Genomic DNA, 25699 nt, shown 5'->3' with positions numbered 1-25699 from the left:
TGAAAGTATGTGGATTGCTACCTATTCTGTCACAATACACTTTTAAAACATTAATGGACATTTTACAAGTGGTTTTAGATTTACAAATAAATTGAGCAGATAGTACAGAGTTCCCATATAGCTCCCACCAACCCTTCTCCCCCACCAACCAGTTTTCCTTTTTTTTTAAAACATTTATTTTTTTTTTTAGTTGTAGGTGGACACAATATCTTTGTTTTATCTTTATGTGGTGCTCAGGATCGAACTTGGTGCCTCATACATGCTAAGCAAGCACTCTTCCTCTGAGTCACAACCCCAATTTTTCATATTATTAACATCTTGCATTAAGTGTGGTCTATTTGTTACAACTGATGAGCCAATGTTGATATATTATCATTAAATAAAGTCCACAGTTTCAGTATGGTTCACTCTTTGTCTTATATATTCTATGGATTTTAACAAGTGCTTAATAATATGTATTGATTATTGCAGTGTCATACAGAATAGTTTCAGTACCCTAAAATCTGTTTTGTCTGTTCATTTCTCCTCCAAAACCCCTGGTAACCATTCATCTTTTTATCACCTCCATAGTTTTGCCTTTTCCAGAATATCTTATACTTGGAATCATACTGTATGTAGCATTTTCAGATTGGTTTCCTCCACTTAGTAATATGTATTTAAGGTTCCTTCTTCTTACAGCTGTATAGCTCATTTTTAAAAATGTATTTATTTATTCTAATTTGTTATACATGGCATTTCAATTCATAGTACACATATAGAGCATAATTTTTCATGTCTCTGGTTGTACACAAAGTAGAGTCACACCAATTATGTATTCATACTTAGGGTGATGATGTTCATCTCATTCCATCATCTTTCCTACCCCCATACCCCCTTCCTTCCCCTCCTCCCCTTTGCCCTATCTAAAGTTCCTTCATTCCTCCCATGTTCCCCTCCACCCCCATTATGGATCAGCATCTATGTATCAGAGAAAACATTCATCCTTTAGTTTTGGGGGATTGGCTTACTTCACTTAGCATAATATCCTCCAACTCCATTCATTTACCTCTAAATGCCACAATTTTATTCTCTTTTATTGCTGAGTAATATTCCGTTCTGTATATATACCACATTTTCTTTATCCATTCATCTACTGAGGGACATCTAATTTGGTCCCTCAATTTAGCTATTGTGAATTGTGCTGCTGTAAACGTTGATGTGGCTGTGTCCTTGTAGTATGTTTTTTTTTTTTTTTTTTTTAAGTCCTTTGGATATAGACCAAGAAGTGGGATAGCTAGGTCAAATAGTGGTTCTATTCCCAGTTTTCTGAGGAATCTCCATACTGCTTTCCAGAGTGGTTGCACCAATTTGAAGTCCCACCAGCAATGTATGAGTGTGCCTTTTTCCCCACATCCTCACCAACACTTATTGCTGTTTGTATTCCTAATAGCTGCCATTTTGACTGGAGGGAGATGAGATCTTAGAGTAGTTTTGATTTGCATTTCTATAATTGCTAGAAATGTTGGACATTTTTTCTTATACCTGTTGATTGATTGTATATCTTCTCCTGAGAAGTGTATGTTCAGGTTCTTGGCCTATTTATTGATTGGGTTATTTGTTTTTTTGGTGTTAAGATTTTTGAGTTCTTTATATACCCTAGAGATTAGTGCTCTATCTCATGTGCATGTGGTAAAAATTTGCTCCCTTTCTGTAGGCTCTCTGTTCACCTCATTGATTGTTTCTTTTGCTGAGAAGAAGCTTTTTAGTTTGACTCCATCCCATTTATTGGTTCTTGATTTTATATCTTGCACTATAGGAGTCTTATTAAGGAATTCAGGGCCTAATCCGACACAATGAAGATTTGGGCCTACTTTTTCTTCTATTAGGTTCAGGTTTCTGGATTAATTCCTAAGTCTTTGATCCACTTCGAGTTGAGTTTTGTTCATGGTGAGAAATAGGAGTTTAATTTTATTTTGCTGTATATGGATTTCCAGTTTTCCCAGCACCATTTGTTGAAGAGGCTATCTTCTCTCCAATATATGTTTGGGGCACCTTTGTCTAACTTGGGATAACTGTATTGATGTGTGTTTGTCTCTGTGCCCTCTATGCTGTACCATTGATCTACAAGTCCATTTTAGTGCCAATACCATGCTTTTTTGTTACTGTTGCTCTGTAGTATAGTTTAAGGTCTGGTATAGTGATGCCACCTGCTTCACTCTTCTTGCTAGGGATTCCTTTGGCTATTCTGGGTCTTTTATTTTTCCAGATGAATTTCATGAATGCTTTTTCTATTTCTATGAGGAATGTCATTGAGATTTTGATTGGAATTGCATTAAATCTATATAGTGCTTTTGGTAGTATGGTCATTTTGACAATGTTAATTCTGCCTCTTCAAGAACAGGAGAGATCTTTCTATCTTCTAAGGTCTTCTTTAATTTCTTTAGTAAGCGTTGTTGTTGTTTTCCACCATTGTCTGCATGTACCACAATTTATTTATGTATTCATCTATTGAAGGATATCTTGGTTGGTTACATGATTTGGCAACTATGAATAAAGCTACTATAGATGCCCCTGTATAGGTCACAATTGCTGTGTCCTGTGGTAAGAGTGTGTTTAATTTTTAAAGAAACTTTAAAATTGTCTTCCAAAGTGGCTGGACAGTTCTATTTGTCCCTAGCAATGAATGAGGATTCCTGTTACTCTGCATCTTTGGCAATATTTGGTGTTGTTAGTATTGGATTTTTGCCGTTCTAATATGTGTGTAGGAGTCTCGTTGTTGTTTTAATTGGCAGTTCCCTGATAACATATGATATGGAGAATCTTTTCATATACTTAGTATCTGTTAAGGTCCTTGGCCCATTTTTAACAATTGGGTTGTTTGTTTTTTTATTAATGATTTTTAAAGAGTTTTCTGTATATTTTCTATACCAGTACTTTATTAGACAGATATTTTATAAAGATTTTTTATGAAGATTTCCAAGTTATCTTTTAATTTTCTTAGTAGTGTCTTTTGCTGAGCAGTATGTTGTTGATGTACTTTTATTCTATTTATTTATTTATTATTTATTTACTTATTTTATTTATTCATTTATATGTGATGCTGAGAATTGAACCCAGTGCCTCACACATGCTAGGCAAGTGCTCTACCATTGAACCACAACCCCAGTCCTTGCTGAGCAGTTTTAATTTTAATGAAGTCCAACTTAATTTTTTTTCTTTTGTAGATCATGCTTTTGATGTTGTATCTAAAAAGTTGTTACTAAACCAATGGTCATCTAGCTCTTCTCTAGTGTTATCTTCTAAGAATCTTATAGTTGTGCATTTTAAATTTAGGTCTGTGATTGTGAATGGTGTCAGATCTGGACCTAGATTATCATCATAATCATTGTTATTACTTTTTTGAATGTGGATGCTCAACTGTTCCAGCACTATTTGTTGAAAAGACTGTCCTTTGTTTGTTGAATTACCTTTGCTCCGTTGCCAAAGATATGTTGATTATATACTTGTGGTTCTATTTCTGGGCTCTCTATTCTGTTCGCAATATCCTTTTAAATAAGTTTTTGTTGTTTTCAGTGAAAATAAACTCTACTAGTACCTAATCATGATTTGACCCTTAGTTCTCTTGTGAGAGATAGGATAGATCATTTCTCCTATTGCTTTCATCTTTATCTTGTGAGAATAGTTTATATTTAAGTAAACTGTCCAGATGATGACTTCCTTATAAAAAGTTCCTGGGTCTGTTTTAACAGGCAGCAGTCTGCGTGTGTGACTTAGTGTCTGTCTGTGTCCAGGCTGAGTGGTAGGCACCTAATTAGGCGTAATTTCTGATTATGTCTCTTACATTTTATAATGGGATATTAAATCTATTTTTCATTGACAACTAAGAAAAAATATTGTTCTGCCTCAATCTGTAACAGCATATGAATATTTGAGGTTTTTACTAACAATTAAAGCATCAGGATTAACCTGGTGCAGTGGTACTTGTGTGTTATATCAACTACCCAGGAGCCAAGGTAGGAGGATTGCAAGTTCAAGGCCAGCCTGAGTAACTTAGCAAGACCGTGTCTCAAAATAAAATAAACAGTGCTGGGGGCATAGCTCAGTGGTATAGCACTCCTGGGTTCAATTCCCATGCCTACCCATGCAGCTTTTATCAGTGGACATTTGGCAATGAGTAGAGACATTTTTGGTTGTCATAAGTTGTAGTGAGGGTAGGAGGGTGGGATGAGGAGTTAAGATTCTGCTAAATATCCTGGGCAGCCCCCACAACATATAATTTTCTGGCTGGAATGTTAATAATACTGAGGTTCTAAAAGCTCTTTGTTGAGAAGCATTATTTATTTATATCCACGGACGGGGTTTCCTCTCTGCATTGGCTTCTAGATAAGCTAAACTTTACATAAGCTGGACTTTAATAGATTTGCTATCTACCTCTACAATTGTGCAGAAATTTATGGTATGATCTAATATGCAGCAATTGGTTAGGTGTTTTGAGCTTAGTTTCACTTATTCCTGAATTCGTAATAGTTTCTATTATGTTACATGCATTTACTTAACATGCTCTAATTTTTAAAGTGAGACATAAATATGTAATTATATATATTGCTGAACATAAATGGCCAGATTTTTGGTCATAAAAGCCTGAGTCTGGAACCAAAGTTGATGTTTAGTAAGTCTTCTTGGTTGTATATATTTAGGTTCTGCTTCTGATTTCCCCTTCATGTCCTTTAAATGGCCTGTTTCCCTATCATGCATAAGTTTCCATGAGCTCATCTTGTTTTCATAGTGTTCCCTTTTATTGTTAAGAGAAACAAAGCCAAAGAGAGAGAGAGAGAGAGAGAGAGAGAGAGAGAGAGAGAAGAGAAAAGAAACTCACTTGTTTCAGCAATCCACTCTTGTCTTCCTCTGCTTGACATTGCTCAACTAAGTATTATGTAACAGGATGGGCCATGTAGTAGGGGCTTTATCCTGCACATTAATCCTGGGTAACTGGCACCTAGAACTATCATGGACTTGTTGACAGTTCTCCTCTCTTATAGGAGGTCCCTCTGACTACTTCTGTGGCTTGATTCACTGCAACCTCCTAGCTCCCTCTCTGTCTCTCAGCTCACTACTCTTACAAGATCTTTGCATGGTGGCCTGTTTCTTCTATCTGGTCCCCCTTTGAGATGCTCACCTATTATCCAGAGCATACTCAGGCTCATCTCTTGGATGTTCAGAGGTTTTCCTTACACCTAGTGAGAATCTTCATGATTGACGTTTTATTTTCTTTTAAATTCTGACTCCAGCTGCACCTTCTCTAAGTTCCTTACTCCCACAGACTATCAGAGTTTGAAAGGCCTTGGGCCATGAATTCAGGTCCTCTTGTTTAAAAGTTTTAAAACATGTTTTTCATTTTTGTGTAAGTTATATATATATATGTGTGTTTGTGTGTGTTATGTGTATGTGTGTGTATTATATAAACATATTACATGTTTTATATATCACAAAATTTTTCTATATTATATAGTATATATAGTATAATGTATATAGTATTACATAATGTATTATACTTGCTATAATATTGTATATGTTGTATTCTGTATACACATACTATATTTATTTACAACCTGTATATGTTTATATTATATTTATATAATAAAAATATATTGTATACATTCATATATATATGGTAAAAGTAGAAAACATTTTAACATTTTCAGAATAAGGGGAACTGAGTACAAGACCTAAGGGACTTTAAGTTCACATACTTATGATGGGAAAATTTAGAAATTTGGAAAAACAAAAACACAAATATCTGTAGTCCCATTACCTATAGATAAAAATGATCATATTTGGGCATATTTATTTCTAGACATTTTACCGTACAGATTTATACCTTTTTCCCTGTCACAAAAATGGTATTATTTCATATATATTCACATATATATGTGGCAAACATATACACATGTATACTGTTTTCATCTTTTTTTTACTTAAATTTACTGTGAATCTTTTTATGTCAACAAATATATTTGTAAAGTATTTTAATTGAAACACATTATTCTTTAGTATTGCAGAATCATGCTGTGGATAAATTTTTCAAAATCTGAAGGACAATTTTATGGTTTATCGAATGTTCCAGTTTACTAGTGAACTTATTTCTTTTAACTACTTGAATATTGTTTCTATTTTTTAAGAAATTCTATCATTTTCATATCCTAATGCTATTTCTTCAAATGGCATGTCAGCACTGATGTTTGCTTCTGCAGTAAAAAAAAAAAAAATTAAGTTTATGTTTAAATTTAAAATTGGAAGTATCAAAGAGAAAAAGGAAATGATCAATGTATTCCCAACACATGACATGCTTAAAATTTAGTTTGTAAGAAGGAGAAATTAGGATGTGTTATTTTGGCAGCTGTTTGCAAAAGCATTTGATATTAAGGATAGAACCATTCTGAGGTGTGGGGAGGGAGTGAGGACATGCAGATCAAGATCAGAAAGAAGCAGAACACTTGAACTCAAATGTGCTAAAAAATATGCCACCAAGTGGAAAAGATTAAAATTAAAGTCCTAAAAATGTAAGGGTGGGTAAGGTAAGAAACAAATAAACTACAGAAATAACCATATCTCACATGAACTGATAAGAATTATTACTCATGCTATTAAAACAACTCCAACTGATACAAGCCATTATAAACGTATGCTGTTAAAACAATTGCATCTAATATGAAATTATATAAACCTCACAGATGGTTAAAAGGTACAAATTTTGGTGAATTGATCAACATACAAACCAAAACCCCAAGAGAACTGGCTTTTAGTGAAGTTTGAGAGCTGATCTGCACTTATATAACTAGTGACCAGCATGCCTTTTTCTGTATGGTATTTAAAATAGTCTCACATAGGTATCCTTTTATACAGAGCTTTGAGTGTAAAGTAATTTTCTTAGAAACAATTTACTCCTAGAAGTGTTGGTGGTGTGTTAAGAAGGGCATACATTCTGAAGAACTTTAATGTGTATTGTCACTTTAAAGATTATATCATTTGCCCTCCTGTACCAAGCCCAGCAATTTCATTTTATGGTGAGGAAATTAAGAGTCCAGAAAAGAGAGTGGTTTGTCTATAGTTATAGGACTGTCAGGCTGGATGCAACAGCGTGACTTCCTGATTCCTACTTCCTGATTCCTACTTATCCTGTCTGTCCCTTCCAGGCCAGAGACAAATTACTCTCAGCTTCACTGTATAGACACTCAGCTCCCAGGCATTTGTCTTTATATACTTCATTAAATGTTTTACAGTTCTTTTCTGGACCTATTCTAGTAAATGCTGTGATTAAAAAAAAAAAAAAACTGTACCTAGTGCTATAGTAAGGTTCTGATATGGACAATTTGCTGTTTTATGAGTCATTATTTCAGAATATCTCAGCAACAAGTTAGCCGTATGTAATTTGTGCTAACCAGTCACATCATAGCTCCGCAACCCTTGGATCTTCTTGTGGCTGTGCTACATCTCTTATGGCAGAAAATAAAGAAGTGGCTTCAAAGCAGATACCTGCAGACATAAATGAAAATGTGCAAGATTTGGAGTGCAAAGGCATAAAGAAAATAAAGAGGAAACCATTGAAAATATATATATATATATATATATATATATATATATATATATAATCTTTATTTGTTAATTGCATATATTTGGCATTGTTTAAAAGAAGTAAAAATAAAGAGGAAACAAACTTTACATGTCTCTCGTCTTTAGGGTGGATGGCATTTTAAAGATTAATTTTTTATTGATAAAGTCCATATGCTGTAAAACTCACCATTTCAAAATATTCAATTCAGTGGTGGGTGTTTAGTATGTTCTTAATGTTGAATACCATCACTACTATCTAATTCTAGTACCCACTGCATTTTATGTGTAGTGATCTGGCCGAATTTATATACTACAGCACAATTTTGGAAAACAGCAAAACAAATACACACAGTCCTCTGAATAGCAGGCGGGGGGGACCTCCCTCAATTGCCAATAGGGTTTTGCTATTTCTGGTTGAAATAGACTGCTTCCCACATGATTCCATTTCTTTAAGACAGAGCTCAATCCTTCACATTTCTCCTTCATCACTTAGCTTCATGACAACATTGTAGGGACAGAGCTGCTCTTTCGCTGTTTGGGGAGAGAAGCCACAGATTCCCCTCACATTCCATGCTCATCTGTGGTCTCACTGGGTTGGTCCTGGCTGTAACTAGTTGCAGAGATTGCACAGGGCTCTGTTGTTTTGGGGTAGTGTTATATGGACACTGAAAAACTTCTAGATCCCCCCTCCCCCCCAAAAAAACCTTCCGCAGGCTGAGGGAAGGGAGCCTCACACAGCCTCTGACCTCCCTCTTGTGTCTAGGGATATGCACCCCATACCTCTGCTGCATATACTTGAAGCCACTTCCCACACCACCATCCCCTTTTCCATTTGACCCCTAATAAGTTAAAGTGGTGGGACTGGCAGACACACTGGATGCAGGTTCAGTCCCAATACTCTTCCCACACTTCTTCACTCTGCTTTCTCACTTCTTATAAGTCAAGAAGTGCTTTGCAATTTTAGGGTTAGGAGAAGGGGTGGGCTGAGGTTCTCGATCTCAGTCTGACCCCTGTGGTTTTAATCGGTAGCTGGGAGAAAGCTAATTCTTTCATGGACTTTGTTTCTCTTATTGGAGTCTCATTTCTGAAAGTGAAGTAAGAAGGAAAGCAATTGGCGCATGTCTAAGGGTTTCTATGTTGATGGGCAAAGGTGAATCTCCTGAGCTACAGACTTAATCCTGGAATGCAAGTGTGAGAACTGGAGGACACTGTTACAGGGTTGAATTCCTATCAATGACCCTTCCATCAACTTGAACCTGCCTTTGAAGTTCAAGATCAAGTTTGGTTTGAGATAGGTACCCCCATCTCTGTTTCCTTGGGCTTCCTCTTCTTCCTCTTATCTTTCTAAGCTCCTTAATTAGGAAACTGTTGGAGATGAATCTCACCCCACAGAGAGGCGAAGACTTGGGTGGATAAAGAAGTGCAGCTTTGAAGCCAGGAGGGCCAAGATTCAGTTCTCCCAGACACCTGGATTACCTGGTTCAGAGTCCTCTTTGGGCTTTGCTTTCCTTGTCTATGAAATGCCAGGCACAAAAGAGGTAGCTTCTTATTCATCTCTTTTCTCCCTCCTGAGCCCATCATTTACACACCCTCATTGATGATTGTGGTTACTCTGTTTGCTTTAGGTGAGTGACCAGTTGCTATTGCAAGGTCAGGAGAGAGAAGATCAGACTTCAGAGCCCCCAAGGAGCCTTTGGATGAGTAATTCACTTCTTGTTGGGAAAACTTAACTCCATTAAAGCATTCAGTGTAGGAATTTGTGGCAAAGAAAACAAAGAGATTTTAGTTTCTTTTTGGTGGGTGCTGGAATAAAGGCAGAAAATGTATAAGTTACAATAAAAACAAAACGTGGTACCAACACAGTGTATGTTATAGCTCTTCATAAAGGCAAGATGTATAAATCATCAGGGGTCAAATCCTAGTAATTTCCTTTTTCAAAATTAAAAAAAAATTTGGAGAGGGAGGGTTCTTAGGGATTGAACACAGGGGCCCTTTACCACTGAGCTATATCCCCAGTCCTCTTACTTTTTAATTTTTTTTAATATTTATTTTTTAGTTATAGGTGGACACAATATCTTGATTTTATTTTTATGTGGTGCTGAGGATCGAACCCGGTGCCTCACGCATGGTATGTGAGCGCTCTACCTCTGAGCCCCAGCCCCAGCACCTCTTTCTTTTTTAAGAGCAGCTGAGTTACTGAGGCTGGTCTCCACCTTGAGATCTTCCTGCTTCAGGAGGGATTATAGGCATTCACCACTGTGCCCAGAGTAATTAACTTCCTTAAAATTTTAAGATTTAGGAATATGTGGACCAATTATAGAAAAATATTGTAGGATTCATAAGAAGAGAAGTCTGAAATAGTCAGATTTCATGGGGGGAAAGTGGCATCCAATTTCCTAGTTTTGATTCCTTTAAGGTCTGCTAAGATAAGTGGTATATAATTGAAAAATCTTCGTGTGACAGACAAAGAGGTGAATAGATGTAGGTAGGAAGACTTGTCAGTTTGCCCTAATTTCATGAAAGATCCCCTGTTGGTGAATATTTGGATGGACCCTGTTTATAATATAAACAATATTAGTGTGAATATTCTGGTGCCTTTTACACTGTGGCTACAGAACAGGTTCCCAGAAGCAGAATCCAGATGCACAGTTGTTCCTTTGAATATTAGGCGCCATTAGGCATTTGTGCAGATCTTACCTGAGGCTGTAGAATGGTACCAAGGAGTTGTAGTTGTTATCCCAGACTACAACTCCTTGGTACCATTTTTTTTTAATCACTCTTTTAATAGACTAAGGCCCTTAAATGAGGATGAGCCACCCCTATTGGATATTTTTCCCCATGAGAGAAATTTTTGCAAAGAAAAGTCACCAGTCTCCCATTTTTTTTCCTTCCTTCTTTCCTTCCTTCCTTTTTTTTTGCACTGGAGATTGAGCCCAGGGACATGGCAGCTACTAGCTGGCTCCCATTTTCTGTGGGTGTTGGTCTCTGTCCCTTAAACCATGCAGTTGAGCTTTTGCAAGAAACATCTCAAGAGTTGTATTTGCATATCAAACCCTTAGTGAGTATGACTATTTTTAACCAAGTTTCTTCATATTAAACACGCCTTTTATTTACAGTTAAAAATGGTACTGGGGGGGAAACATTACCAACAGTATCATCCACAGCACTTTTAAGTCCATTAAATGCAACTTAGAACTTTTATTGGGGACACAGTTCTCAGTGAGGAGCCTGGTCCATTTCCTCTCGCCTGCAGTGACTCACGCTGCCCCCCTGGCCCTTCCTGCCAGCAATTCAGGGCAAATGTGCAGTTCAGTTACACCAGATCTGTTACCCACAGTGTAACCACGTTTGCATTCTCCTCTTTTCATTGGCTCTGGTTTTCTGTTTTCATTTTATTAACCTTGTTATTGATTCCTTTGTGGTAAAGCATTTCATATCCTTCTGAGCAGGAGGCAGGCTATGAAAATAATGCCTGTATTTAGCATTGTTAATGAAACATGAGTTTCAAAACAGTCATCATATGACAAAATGTAAAAGCACAGTTTGTGGAAATTAGCCTGCATATTAGATTTTATTTAATTTTTAAATTTTTGTTCTGGGGATCACACCTGGGGTGCTTTACCACTGAGCTACATCCCCAGCCCTTTCTTAAAAACTTTGAAACAGGGTCTCGTTAAGTTGCTAAGGATCTTGGTGAGTTGCTGAGGCTGACCTCAAACTTGTGATCCTTCTTTCTTAGCCTCCAAAGTCACTGAGACTACAAGGGTACACTCCCACACCCAGCTGTATTAGGTTTTTGACCAAAGTAGTTTGAGTGAGGCCCAGTTCCAGCGCTTACCAGCTGTATCTCTGGGCCAGTCATTTAACCTTTCTGAGGCTCAGTTTACTATCCTGTAAAGTGAGCACAGTAATACCTTGGGCACAGGGTTTTCTCAAGGATTAAAAGAGATGCTCAGCCCATTCTGAATGTTTAATTAGAAAATACTAAGGTGCAAATCATTGTATAGTGTAGTTCATATCTCTTGGAAATGTGTAGTACCACTTTCAAGTTTTTGTCAAGAGCAGACTGTATTTTCTGGTCCCTTTGCCCAGTATAAGGAATTGCAAGACCTGGTCAGAATTTGGCATGCTGATTGCCATGTCATAGGAGGTGCTCTTGGAGGTGTCTTTCTGAACTGCAAGGCGCCAGACACAGCTCGGTATCAGCAGGAGTGAGCAGAGGCTGGCTCCGAGCCATGAGACCATGCTAACTCTCCATATGGAGTGGCGTTTTCAGTTTTGAAAATCTACAAGATGTAATTTGGTTCTCAATTATCCATGGTGAGAGGGAAATACGTAAAATAAGCATAAGCAAATGACAATCTCTTGATATGGTGCCCTGGGTTGACACCCGCCCACATCCACTTGCTTTTTGCCTTCACCCTGCCTCTTCTCAAGGTCACCGCCCTCAGACAACTGGCCATCTTGTCTTTTTCTGGATTTCTTTGGCCTCTGGGGATAGATTCCCCCCTGCTAGCCTGTGCTCACCTTCTTGCAGAATTCTCTCTCAGAAGCAGAGTTCTCCACACGTCATTCCTGCTCAGAGAATTCTCTGTGGCTTCCTGCTAAAATGAAGCCCACACTGTATGGCAGGCCACATAAAGAATGCCTGGTAACAAACTTCTCTGATGACGTCTCCTGACTTCATGTACGCACACCAAAATTCTAAGCATTTTCTAAATTTTTTTAAAATGGTTTTTGTATAGTTGTTCGTAATATCCACTTATTTTCTCCCATCCAATATTTAACTTTGAAAATTTCAGATCTATAGCAAAAGATGAAAAAATATGCCCTTTCCCTAGGTTGAGCAGTTTTCAAATATTTGGACACATCTGCCCCTTTTCATTGTGGCTGAAGTGTTGAAAGTCACAGAGACCTTAACCCTTACTCCTGCTCATCTCCGCCTACATCTCCAAAGATGTGGACATTCTCCTTTGTATCCACAGTACCATTATCACATTTGTAAAGTCTAACAACAATCCCCTAGTGTCATGCTGAAATCAACTGAATTTCCCCAATTATCCTGGTTGTGCATTTTAGATCCCCCTGTTCTCCCAGGATTCAGTTAAAATTCGCATAGTGTTCCTGTAGCTTTTTCTCCTTCTCCTCCTTTTCCTTCAGTGCTGGGGATTGAACCCAGGTCCTGGCACACATTAGGCAAGCGCTGTCTCACTGAGCTACACACCCAGCCCTCTAGTCTCTTTTAATATGGAATAGTCCTGCCCCCTTTCCTTTCTAGTAGAAGTGTCCCGGGTGGCTAGTTGTCTTGAGAATACAGCAGATTCTGGATTTTTCTGATCATCGTATTCCTCTCTCCCCTGTATTTCCTGCAAACTGTAAGTTAGTTCTAGAGATCTCTGCTCCACTTGCTGCATCTCCATCTCAGAAACTTTAGCCTATGAGGCGAAAAAAATGTGCTGTTTTGAATTAAAGAAGTACTTGCTTCCCCTTTATTTTGGGAACTACAGCTCGCTAGTTTCAGAAAGAGGTGTGGCTGTCCTTCAGAGGGTTGTCCCCCAGCTAATGAAATGATAAACAAGTCCAAGTTCCCAGACCAGCGGGAATCCTGCAGGACAATGTGAGAGCTAGGCCCCTGGCAGCCAAGGGGAGTGGGGCCGAGTTCTGAGAGGAGCTCTGGAGGTTTCTTAGCACAATTCCTTCCCCGTGAGGTACTGTCTGACTCACACGGCCTTTCCCCCAAACTCAGTCATCTTGCTCTCCTCTGAAGTTCTAGCACCTGGCCTCAAACTTTGGCAGCATTCCAGAATTACACAGAGAGAACCGTGGCCCCACTGGACCCCAGAATAGTTTTCTAGAATGTGTCCAGTGAATCTATTCTGTGGGAATCACTGCTCTGTAGGACCTTCTAATGGAGATGATTTTGCTTTTAAAGTGTAGTTTCAAAGGTATGCTCTAAGGCAAGAGTCACCTGGTTCAAATGTTCCAAATCTTCTCAGTATCCAGAGTGCTCTGTGGAGTACTCTGCCCATCCTAGAATTAAGTAAATGAAGCAATGAACAGCTTTTTATGTCAGAAGCATGGCAATGTCATTCTGCATGGGTCAACAAAAGCCCTCCACTCACTGGGATGGCTTTTACTCCAGAGTCCCGTCTCAATCCTGGCTTTCAGTGCCATAACTATGTCATTTGTCAGCTGGTTTCTAGGCTCAGATATCTTTTTTTTTAAATTGGTGTATTATCATTATATGTAACAGTGGAATTCATTATGCCATATTCAGACATGCACACAACATAATTTAGACTTGATCATCCAGATGTTCGTACAAGCATCTTTTCTACCATACCTGTCTCTTTTATTTTCAGCCTTGGGGAAGGCCACCACCATCTTCCTGGGTCCTAAGCCACATTCAGCTGGAGCCAGGCTCTATATACTCTAACTCTTACTCACACCTGCCTTGAAATCTCAAGCCCTCTCACCTTCACCTTGCATGCTACAATATAGATGGCATATGCCACTTGTCTTCAGGATAAAAATGCACTGTACCAGCATGTGCCTCCTCTCCAGCCCTGGCCTTCCTGCTCAGTCCAGGACTAAAGGTGTAATTTTGTTGAACCAGTTTGAAGGGGTCACGCTATGTTGAGGCTACCGTAGTTGCATGTGAAGTTTGTTCTTCCTGGAAACCCTCTGCTGACCTTTCAACTGGCCAACATCCCTCCCAACACAGATCATTTCCTTCGGGAAGCTTCCCAGACCGGGTGCTTTTCCTCTTATCTGAATTACGTGTCCTCTCTTAGGTCTTGTGCATCCTCTGTCATTGACCCACCCCATTGTGCCATAATTCGAATTTACACATTTTTGCCACGAGACTATGAGCCTATTTAGAGGAGGAATTATGTCTGGCTGATAAAACATTGATGTTCAATAAATATTTTTGAATGAACGAATAAATGAATGAGCAAGCAAACCCATTTGCGAACAGTGTCCACATTTGAGTATATTAATCTAAGTATGATGAAGAAGAAAAGTACTTCCTTTTATTCTGCTTTAGCGAAGAGATTTTGGAAGCCAGTTCTGGAATGGTAAAATAATGTCCTTGCTTTTCTATTCTGACAGGAAATATGGGATGTATAAAATCAAAAAGGAAAGACAATCTGAATGACGATGGAATAGATTTGAAGACTCAACCAGTACGTAATACTGACCGAACTATTTATGTGAGAGATCCAACGTCCAATAAACAGCAAAGGCCAGTAAGTAGATAGTCTCAGGGAGAATTCCCACAGCAGGATCCAAGCATGGCTGCATAATTTTAACCCCAATCTGTGATATGTGCATGCAAAAAAAATCACATTGATTTCTTGGGCCTCAGATAATTTTTGATGTGCTTTGTGACTTAATCCTTTGAAGAATGTGTAAACCTTTAGAGATGACCAGGCCACTTAATGGGCAATAAACAGGCCTTTAACCACATTTTTATATGTAGAGGAAAAACAACTTTTATATCATTGGTGAAGAGACCCCAATACATATATAGGCTGTATGACTGAGGATAGGTAACAAGATCAGCAGAGTGGCGTGGAAGCACAAGAAAATTCTGGATTCAAGTCAGAAGCTAAAGTAGGTGCTCATGTCTTTTGGTGTATCACATTTTATCCAACTGATTCAGAAGAGTATAGATATTAAAAGAATCATGATTTGTTATAATGAATTAAAGGATTAAGAGAAGCTCATCTAATTCTGCCTCATCATTGACACTGATAAGTCAGAGTTAGTTAAAAAGCAGTGAAGGGCTGGGGTTGTGGCTCAGTGGTAAGAGTGCTCACCTGGCATGCGTGAGGCACTGGGTTCAATCCTCAGCACCACATTAAAAATAAAATAAAGGTATTGTGTGCACCTAAAACTAAAAAAGAAATATTTTTTTAAAAAGTAGTGGAAATGAAGAATGACTATATAATACTATTAAGTTATCGTATGTTTTCTGGATAGATAAATTAACATGTATTATGTAAAATTACATTTAGAAAATAAATTTACTCAAATGGTATAAGATTATTAGTAGCTTTAATAATTTAGTGATATATAAACATACATATAAAATTTAAGAACATACTACATAAGTGTGTAGTGATATAGGACTATATATTACATAAATGTGATTAACAGAAAATAAAATGAGGAATTGGAGTTACAAATAGTTTTCTTATAGACTCCACAACTCTCATAAAAAGGATCTGTTTGTTTCTGGCACTAACTGCTGCAGAATTTATATGCTTTAAAACTCACAATTTTTTGGTCTGTTTTATTTTTAAATGATGAATGAATATGTCTTTTATTCAGAAAAGCAGGGTAGACTCATACAAAATTACATGCCCATTTTCTCCTCTTGTTCAGAGTCAGGGAAATTAAAATCAAGTTAGAAAGCAGAAGTAGTAAACATGTTTGAAATCTTTCAATTCCCTCATGTATACCATAAGTATTTTAGTCCTTGCCTTCTGTGGTCACAGATGCCCTCACTTCATGAGCCAGTTCTTTTGGCCTCATTCCATGGCCATAAATAACACTCTCAGCCTTGCCAGGTGTGCCAAAATGCTCGCCATGAATTGATTGCAAGGGGAGTTTGATGAGGGGGGTGAGATGGAATTGATGTGATTCTCCAGTACTCTAAGAATAGCTATTTTAAGGAAAGATCTAGGGCAATGGTGTAAGAGTTGCATATATGTGTTTTAGTCTTAGAAAAAGTGTATTCGAAAGGGCTGGTGGCATATGCCCTGTGGTCTCAACTACTCAGAATGTAGAGGGAATCACTTGAACCCTTGAGTTCAAGACCAGTCTGCAGGACAACATAACAAGACCCCATTTAAAAAAGTATATTAAAATGTTTGTACATTAACACGTCTGATATTTTCCAATCAGCTTGCTACTTTCGGAACTACTTAGTTTCTTACCTAATTATTTCCTCTAAATCATATGAACTAGATCCTGTTTGCTAATTATGCAAATCAAAATGACTGACAAATCAGTGTAAAATTTCTTGAAATTCTTGAAGAATAGCGTGGACCCACAGATTTTCTGATACCTTGATGAATCATGTTCCCTCCTTAATGAATTAGAGATGTTATGGGCTGACTTTCATCAGAAATTTAAATTTTAGTACAAATCATTTTGGTCCCATTCCGTGAAATCACTTTAATCAAAGAGAAATGGAAACGTCACATGGTTTGCAGTGTAGTCCCTTATTATATACCATCCTTAGAAGAGGTCATGAGACCTTGCTTAGCCTCATCATGCATTGTGAGAAAAAAACTTTTGTAATTGAGATGGCCTTTTATACTACTAGTCCTTCCCAATAATACACCTCCCAGGTACAAAGGCAGGGGATGCCATCTGTCCTCATGATGGAGTTGAGGTCATCCCAAGAAAGTCTGGATCAGTTAGGACATGTTCTAAGTTGCTAGTGACAGCCCTGACTGTGTTTAAACAAATCTGGGAAGCATAGAAATGGGATGATGTGACAATTCTGCAAAGTCACCAGGACCTCAGCCACTTTCTTATCTCCCTCAACTGTCACTGGCATTTGGTTTCTGTGGCTGCTGGGACTCCAGCCTTCAATTGCTTCTAGGCAGAAAGAAGGAGGCAAGAGAAAAGGTGAGGCTTTGCCAAAGCCCTACACAACCATTGAGCATACAGAAATGCTACCTCCCAGTTCTGTGTAAGGGGCTGGAGGGTTGGAGCTAGGCGAAAATTATGAGGGTTGTGTTATCAGATAAAGGCAGAATTACAATGAGGTGAGCATATAGCAGCTCACTGACCCAAGCTCTGATCACTTCCAGCTAGCCTGGGCGAATGACAGCTTTTAGAAAGAAGATGGGTTTCACTGAGCCATGTAGGCAGTGGTATTGCTCTCCAGAATTTCCTCTCTGTACTGCTCTTCTTTCCAGCTTAATAAACCAGCAAATCCAAACCACATTTGCTACTGTTAGAAAAATGATATACCCCACTAACATGAGCAGAAAAGGCTAAGCATAATTTTTTTCCTAACAAATATTCTCTCATAGGTTCCAGAATCTCAGCTTTTACCAGGACAGAGGTTTCAAACGAAAGGTATGTTTTCTTATTAACATAGTTACTGTTTTTTTTTTCTTTATGTTAGAGTCTTTATAAAGGAGTTGCCCTAGAAGTTTGTATTTATTTTTCAATGTGGAAAATAAATACACATTACATCTTAACAATTTTAACCATTTGTAGAGTTAAATGGTGGTCGGCACATTCACAATTTTGTACAGCCACCACTCCCATCCATCTGAGAGCCTTTTGGAGGACTTTTTCCTCTTCTCAAACTGAAACTCTGTACCCGTTAAACACTAATTTTTCATTTTCCACTCATGGCTGCTCCTGGCAACCACCATTGTATTTCCTATCTCTATGAATTCAATTATTTTAAGTACCCCCATATGAGTGGAAATATAGTATTTGCCCTTTTGTGCCTGGTTTATTTAACTTAGCATCATGTCCTCTATTCATCTATATTATAGCCTGTGTCAGAACCTCATTTCTTTTTAAAGCCAAATGATATGCCCTTGCATTTATGTGCCACCTTTTATCTTTTTCGGGGGGAGGGGGTACCAGGGATTGAACTGAGGGGCACTCAGCCACTGAGCCACATCCCTAGCCCAATTTTGTATTTTATTTAGAGACAGAGTCTCACTGAGTTGCTTAGTGCCTCGCTGTTGCTGAGGCTGACCTTGAACTTGAGACCTTCCTGTCTCAGCCTCCCTAGCTGCTGGGATTATCTGCGCGCCACAGCGCCTGGCTACCCTGTATCTTTTCATGTATCAATGGACATTTAGGTTGCTTTCACTTTTTAGTATTGTGAATAATGCTCTTAGGAACATGGGTGTTCATAACTGGAAAGCAGGACACGTGGTTGGAGGTCAGTATGCCTTGCAGTAACGCATACTGTACCCAGTATGTACACCACGTTGTTTTGCAGACCTGGAGTTCTGCTAGGTAGGAAGTTCACATGCTCATCCAGTTACCCCTCTTCAGCACTTCTTCTCCTTCTTTGTGCCCCATGGGGATTAAAAAAATTTTTTTTTTCTGCTGATGAATTCTTAAAAGTCTTCACTTGTGTCCTTCATTTTCAGATCCAGAGGAGCAAGGCGACATTGTGGTGGCCTTGTACCCCTATGATGGCATACACCCTGATGACCTGTCTTTCAAGAAAGGAGAGAAGATGAAAGTCCTGGAGGAGTAAGTGTTCCCAGGCCACAGCTCAGGTCATAAGCTCTCGCAGACTGCCCCCTGGTTTTCTTTCAGGACCAGAGTGACACCCAAACCCACTTCTTGCAGTGGGCACGAGGTCCCTCAGCCCTTCTGCTGCCAGTAGCCCTCAGCATGGGAAAGAATAGGTTCAAAGTATTTCCCTTTGAAGTCCAGCTGTGAGCACGCTCTGGAAGTTTCCCTTTGAGAATAGATCCTGGTGTAATTCTTCACCCGGCTGTGCCACCTTAAGAAATTTGAGTCTGTGTAACACCTGCATGGTCTTTAAGTGGTCATTTTTATTTGGTTGTATTGCCAGATTCAGATTGGGTTTATGGGCCAGTTGATTTGGTTTTCGAGGTCATGGTACTACAGAGCCCTAGTGTTGGACTAGCTGTGCTCATTAGCAACAGCATTTCTATAAAGATGCTTGGACAGTTCATTTCCTTGACTCCTGCGTTGCTGACTCAGACATGTGGCCCTTGTCAGACCACAGGGGCACCGGACAGTGAGGAGAATAAGGAACTCTGAACATTTTATGCTAGCTTGCTTCTCCTATTGATTTTGCATGAAGTGTCTCCCAAATTTGCCAGATAAGACTCAAGGAGGGGGAGATTCCCTTATTAGATGATTGAGAGCAGGTTTACTATTGGGTTGAACATGAAGTTGAGCCTCAATTTGGCCCTTCCTCTTGATAGCTCTGTGACCCAGAAAAGGCACTCAAAGTCTATACTTGGTCATCTTTGCTTATGAAACTAGAATGACTGTATATATCTCATAGGGTGTTGTAAGCATGGCATGTGTATGTCTATGTATACAGTCCCTGGGTATCCATGGGGTACTGGTTCCTGGACCCCACTTTGATATCAAAGTCTGTGGATGCTCAAATCCCTTATATTAAATAGCTCAGAATTTGCATATAACCTCCACAATCTCCTGTTATACTTTAAATCATCTCTAGATTACATATACTACCTAATACCATGAAGAATACTATGTAAATAGTTCTTAGACTACATTGTTGAGGAAATGATGATAAAAAGAAAGGTCTGTACATGTTCAGTACAGGTGCAAATTTTTTTAATATTTTGGATTTTTGGTTGGTTGAATCTAAGGATGTAGAACCTGTGGATATGGAGGGTCAGCTATATGTGTAAATACAGGATAGGAGTGCAGTAGGCATAGTGGTAGTTGTAGTTGTCCCTCATGCATCCCAGATAAGGATCCTCCAGGGGCATTTGAAGATGAGCAGAGTTGGGACTTGCAGAGAGACCCATTCTGTTCCTCCCTCCTTCATGGGGCCACCTGCTCCTGCCATTGCTGGTTAGGGCTGTAGCACGGTGATGAGACTTGTTTTATGGGCTTTTTTTTTTTTTCTCTCTCTCTCTTTTCTTCTTGGCATCTGTCTCCGTGGAAACTACATGTCTTAGCAAAGAAGTTTATAACACTTGAACTATGACCCATTATTCTCTTGTCTCCCTTTTCTGTGAGGATTCTGAACATTTCATAGCTATCCTAGGGGAAATGACAAAATATTTTGCTTCTGCAAGATGGGAATCATTTTTACCAACTATTTTTTTCTGCAGCATCTAGCACAGAAATCCACATTTAGGTTATAAGGCCATTTTCCTTTGCTTTCATCCCTAAACATATTTTTGTACCATAAAGGGGAATGAATTTTCCCATTGGATTCTGAGATTCCAGAGATGCTCCCTCCTCTTCCCTCATCCCACAAAATAAACACCGTGAGATGATGGCTGTTTTAGTTCTTGAATCTTACACATAAACCATTTCTGATGTGTGTTCTTATTCCAGGCATGGAGAATGGTGGAAAGCTAAGTCCCTTTCAACAAAGAGAGAGGGCTTCATCCCCAGCAACTACGTGGCCAAAGTCAACACCTTAGAAACAGAAGAGTAAGTTCTTATGTCGTCACCCCCAGTGGTGGTGTTAGCTGCACGGGGTTGCTTGTTCTTTTATTCTCCTTTTCCTTCCCTGGAACATAACAACTATGAAAGTGAAAATGTCTCCACAGGTGGTTTTTCAAGGATATAACCAGGAAAGATGCAGAACGACAGCTTTTGGCACCCGGGAACAGTGCAGGAGCTTTTCTTATCAGAGAAAGTGAAACATTAAAAGGTGGGAAGTGACTTAAGACCTCTTTTAAAACACTACTTAAGAAATCATTTTTAGGGGCTGGGGATGTGGCTCAAGCAGTAGCGCGCTCGCCTGGCATGGGTGGGGTGCTGGGTTCGATCCTCAGCACCACATGAAAATAAAATAAAGATGTTGTGTCCACCGAAAACTAAAAAATAAATATTAAAAAAATTCTCTCTCTAAAAAAAAAAAAAGAAATCATTTTTAGAAACTGCTAGAACTACTAAAAAAAAAAGTATATACTAAATTCTGGTGGTGAAATGTTGATAGTTTGAAAACAACAAACTCAAATGATTCATTTTAGTAGTAAAAATAACAAAAGCAGCCACAGTTGTGGCCGGGGCTGACCACACTTCTTGCTTGCTGATTTGTCTTATGGTTCTTATTTATAGTAAATCCTGACGTTTTAAGAAAAAGAAAAATCAAAGTAATTTTTCTGTTCAGCTAAAATTTTTTTCCCAGTAATTACCTAGGGGTAATTTACCACTGAGTTACATTCCTAGCCATTTATATTTTGTATTCGAGACATTTTATATTTTGCTAAATTGCCTGGGTTGACCTTGAACTTGGGATCCCCCATCTCAGCCTCTCAAGTCTATGGGATGCATCACCCCACCCAGCTCAGGAAAATAATTTTTTAAAACTGTCACAGAAAAGGAAAACGGCATGTTGGCAACTTGCACAGCAAACATAGTACTAGCTTCATTTGTCAAGTAGAATTTTTATAGGACTTTTCAAATCATATAAATAATTGGTTGTATTTTATATATTTTATGGCAAAATGTGTACCATTATTTGCAAAATATAAACATACACTTTACTTACACTTTTTCCCCCATAGGAAGCTACTCTCTGTCTGTCAGAGACTATGACCCTGTGCATGGTGATGTTATCAAGCACTACAAAATTAGAAGTCTGGATAATGGAGGTTATTACATCTCTCCACGAATCACCTTTCCCTGCATCAGTGACATGATTAAGCATTATCAAAGTAAGTAAAACCTGGGGCTGGGGATGTGGCTCAAGCGGTAGCGTGCTTGCCTGGCATGCGTGCGGCCCGGGTTCGATCCTCAGCACCACATACAAAACAAAGATGTTGTATCTGCCGATAACTAAAAAATAAATATTAAAATTCTCTCTCTCTCTCTCCTCTCTCTCTCTTTAAAAAAAAAAAAAGTAAGTAAAACCTGTAGGTGGAACAAAACAGAACATGTTCATTATGATAACTATAAGGTATCAAATACTATTTTTGTACTAAAGCATTTTATTTATCTTTTTTTAAAGTTGGCAGATCATATTTTATAATGGATTCTAAATTAAACTATAATTAAATATACAGACACTCCCTTATTTATGATGAAGTTATGTCCCAATAAACCTATTATAAGTTAAAATTGGTATACATTGAAAAATGCCTTTAAATACCTAATCTACCAAATTTCATGGCTATGCTTAGTCTCTTTTAAATATGCTCAGAACACTTTCATTATTCTGCAATTGAGCAAAATCTTCTCAAACAAAGCCAGTTTTATAATAGAGTGCCTGGAAAGCTCATGTAAAATTTTTAGCACTGTATAAAAGTGAAAAACAGAATAGTGCATGGGTGAGCTTTCACATCATCACAAAATAGAAAAATCCCAGGTTGAATTGTTATGCACTGAAGACTATCTGTACAAAGTAAGACTTGATCTTGGTGAATGATCATTCCTGCCTAGTCCATGCTACTTAATATTCAAATTCTGAAATTGCTTAGAGAAAAATATATATTATTTTTGTATCTTGTCAATTTTACAGTGTGTCCAAATAGGTGAAATAGAAATGCAGATCTGTATTTTTGTGTGTGTAAAAGTAATGTATACTCTTGGTAGAAGAAAACAAAACTAATACCACAGACATCTTTAAAAGTAGCAGGTCGGTATTCTTTGTCTCTAGTGTCACTTTCCAGCCTGTGAAGCCTGTGCTTATGACCTTTAGGTCCTTTGCCTATGTGACTGATATCAGGTGCAGTGGTTGTCACTACTGCTTCTTTCCACCACCTGCTCTAAGAGAATGCACATGGAAGGTTTGCTCAGGTCCCAAAAGATGAGACAACAAGGGACCTCAGATTTCGTGGAGTCCTTCCTCCCTGTTATTCCCATTCATTTAGGGCTTCTAGCTAAGTGCTGAGGGCTTACAGTGCTCTGGCCCAGTTCTGGGATTGGGGGAGGTGACATGACAACATCCATACCTTTTTATCATGTGCAGCTTATGTGGCCTCAGGAGTCTGAACACTTTCTATTAAGTATGACAACCTGTCAGCCTTTGTTTACTATATTGTCTGTTTACTATATTGCTTTTGTTTTTGTATTTTAGGAGTGAATGTGCAAAAGATACCTCTTTCGGCATTTTAGGTTTATAGGCTATGGCAAGTTAGATATTGTAAGATAACAGTTCAAGATTTTCTTTATTAACATTAGCAAAGTACAAAGTATGTACTATTGGTTCTTCATCTTTGGTGGGGTGCTGCTAGGGATTGAACTCAGGGGTATTTGACCACTGAGCCACATCTTCAGCCCTATTTTGTATTTTTTTATTTAGAGACAGGGTCTCACTGAGTTGCTTAGCAGCCGCACCATTGCTGAGGCTGGCTGTGAACTCGTGATCCTCCTGCCTCGTTCTCCTGAGCCACTGGGGTTACAGGTGTGCGCCACCACACCCGGCCTACCTATTGGCCCGTCACACCCACAAGTCCTACATCCAATAATCCAATCATCTGAGGATCAAAATATTTTTTAAAAAATTTGTATCTGTACTGCATTCATTCTAACTTAATCTTGTCATCATCTGCATAACAATACAGTATAACCATTATTTGCATAGCATTTACATTGTGTTATGTATTGCAAGTAACCTAGAGGCGACTGAAAGTATGTGGGAGGATGTGTATAGGTTATGTGCAAATACTATGTCATTTTATGTAAAGGACTTGAGCATTTATGGGTTTGGGTATCCACAGGGGTTCCAGGAACCAATCTCTCATGTATTGCATTTCTTAATCTTTGTTTTCATTTCAAATTAGAGCAATCAGATGGTTTATGCAGAAGATTGGAGAAGGCTTGTATTAGTCCCAAACCACAGAAGCCATGGGATAAAGATGCCTGGGAAATCCCTCGAGAGTCCATTAAGTTGGTGAAAAGGCTCGGTGCTGGACAGTTTGGGGAAGTCTGGATGGGTAAGTATGGCTCTCTGGGGGTGACATCCTCTCTACAGGGGATGAGAAAGAAGGGCTGAAGCCAGTTTCTTTCAGCCTCTGAGCCAGACACTAGATTGTGTCAGAAGCATCATTTCTTTTACTTTCCTCTGTCCACTGGGGGCTGAGAATTGCCTTGTGGCATCTATTGGCTTCAATTCTTGCTCTTCCTTCTGATTCAGTATTTTCTTCATGTTCATAAGGAAAGGAGTGGTGGGTGTTTACGTGAGTGTTTCGTTTGCTCTTTCATGATCCTCTCATTGGATTCTCTGGATGTACATTCGCATCCACTTAGGTTTAGAATCCACTGGCTTAATAGGAAATTTCACATTTTTTGCAGTTTGAGGGTCAACAAGAAAGTTTCCAGAGCAGAGCACAGTAGCACACACCTGTAATCCCACCTACTTGGGAGGCTGAGCCAGGAGGATCTCAAGTTCAAGGACAGCCTGGGCAACTTAGTGAGACCCTGTTTTAAGTTGGGCATGGTGGCATACGCCTGTAATTCCAGTGGTTCAGGAGGCTGAGACAGGAGGATCCTGAGTTCAAAGCCAGCCTGAACAATGGTGAGGCACTAAGCAACTCAGTGAGACCCTGTCTCTAAATAAATACAAAATAGGGCTGGGGATGTGCTCAGTAGTTGAGTGCCCCTGAGTTCAATCCCTAGTACCGAGAGAGAGAGAGAGAGAGAGAGAGAGAGAGAGAGAGAGAGAGAGAGAGAGAGACCCTGTTTTTATTTTGAGACAGGGTGAATAGCTATTTCCATGGTAGAGTACCCCTGGGTTCAATCCCCAGTACCACCAAAAAAAAAAAAAAATTTTTTTTTTTAAATGCTCAAATTCCCATCATTTAAGAGTTCTTCTTTAACACTAAATATATCCTTCTCAGCCTGGCAAGAAGTGCATCAGTACCATTAATTAGAAAGTTAGTGGCTTTCTCCAATGAATTCTTTTGACTCGTGTCTTTTTCTAAAGTTTTTATAGTGAATATGAGTTTGTTTTGTAATAAGAATTAAGCAGGGTTGTTTTTTTCTTTTCTCTGGAGTCTGTACACATCTGACTGGATCACTTTCTCTGTGCCAGCTTTGTGTTAGTGAAAGCAAAAGTGATTTCCAAGCAGAAGGGGCAGCTGGCATTTAAAACTGCTCCAGCCCCAGGTGAGCAGGGACTGAGAACTTCCAGCCTACTGCAGCCCCGGGGTATGTCACTGCCGAGCAGAGACTGTGAGGGAGAGGTTTCCCCTCCAAAACCCCAGCCCCTGGGACCATGGCTTGGTATACTTTCTCCTGGAGCCAGAATGTCTTTTAAATATGGGAGTTGCTGACCCAGCCTGTAATTATTGCTTACTGCACTGTAAATCTGAGTTCACAAAATTGGTAGAATTCAGATGACTCATAATTGTATCACTTCACATTCTTCGTTTTGGTTGGTTTGTCTCAGAACTGGCTGGGAGTGTCCATTCCATGAGTG

The 25699-nt window shown here is 38.8% G+C and overlaps 1 protein-coding gene across 2 annotated transcripts in view; it reads left to right on the top strand.

The window, feature by feature from the left end:
* The window catches only part of Lyn (LYN proto-oncogene, Src family tyrosine kinase), a 121319-nt gene that overhangs the window by 46042 nt on the left and 49578 nt on the right, over positions 1-25699 (top strand). Inside the window, exons 2-8 of one of the 2 annotated variants that reach the window (XM_027932791.2) lie at positions 14704-14777; positions 17646-17691; positions 18735-18840; positions 20665-20763; positions 20883-20986; positions 21846-21995; positions 24063-24215. In XM_027932791.2, coding sequence (XP_027788592.1) covers positions 14709-14777; positions 17646-17691; positions 18735-18840; positions 20665-20763; positions 20883-20986; positions 21846-21995; positions 24063-24215 — 727 coding nt within the window. In that variant the 5' untranslated portion in view covers positions 14704-14708. Of the gene's footprint in view, positions 1-14703; positions 14841-17645; positions 17692-18734; positions 18841-20664; positions 20764-20882; positions 20987-21845; positions 21996-24062; positions 24216-25699 lie in introns of both variants that reach the window. The other variant, XM_027932790.2, reaches the window with a different exon arrangement.

The sequence above is a fragment of the Marmota flaviventris genome, chromosome 15 (genome assembly GCF_047511675.1).
Source record: "Marmota flaviventris isolate mMarFla1 chromosome 15, mMarFla1.hap1, whole genome shotgun sequence".
Lineage (NCBI taxonomy): Eukaryota > Metazoa > Chordata > Mammalia > Rodentia > Sciuridae > Marmota > Marmota flaviventris.
The sequence above is the reverse complement of the archived record's forward strand: the minus strand, read 5'-3'. Positions and strand labels throughout refer to the sequence as shown.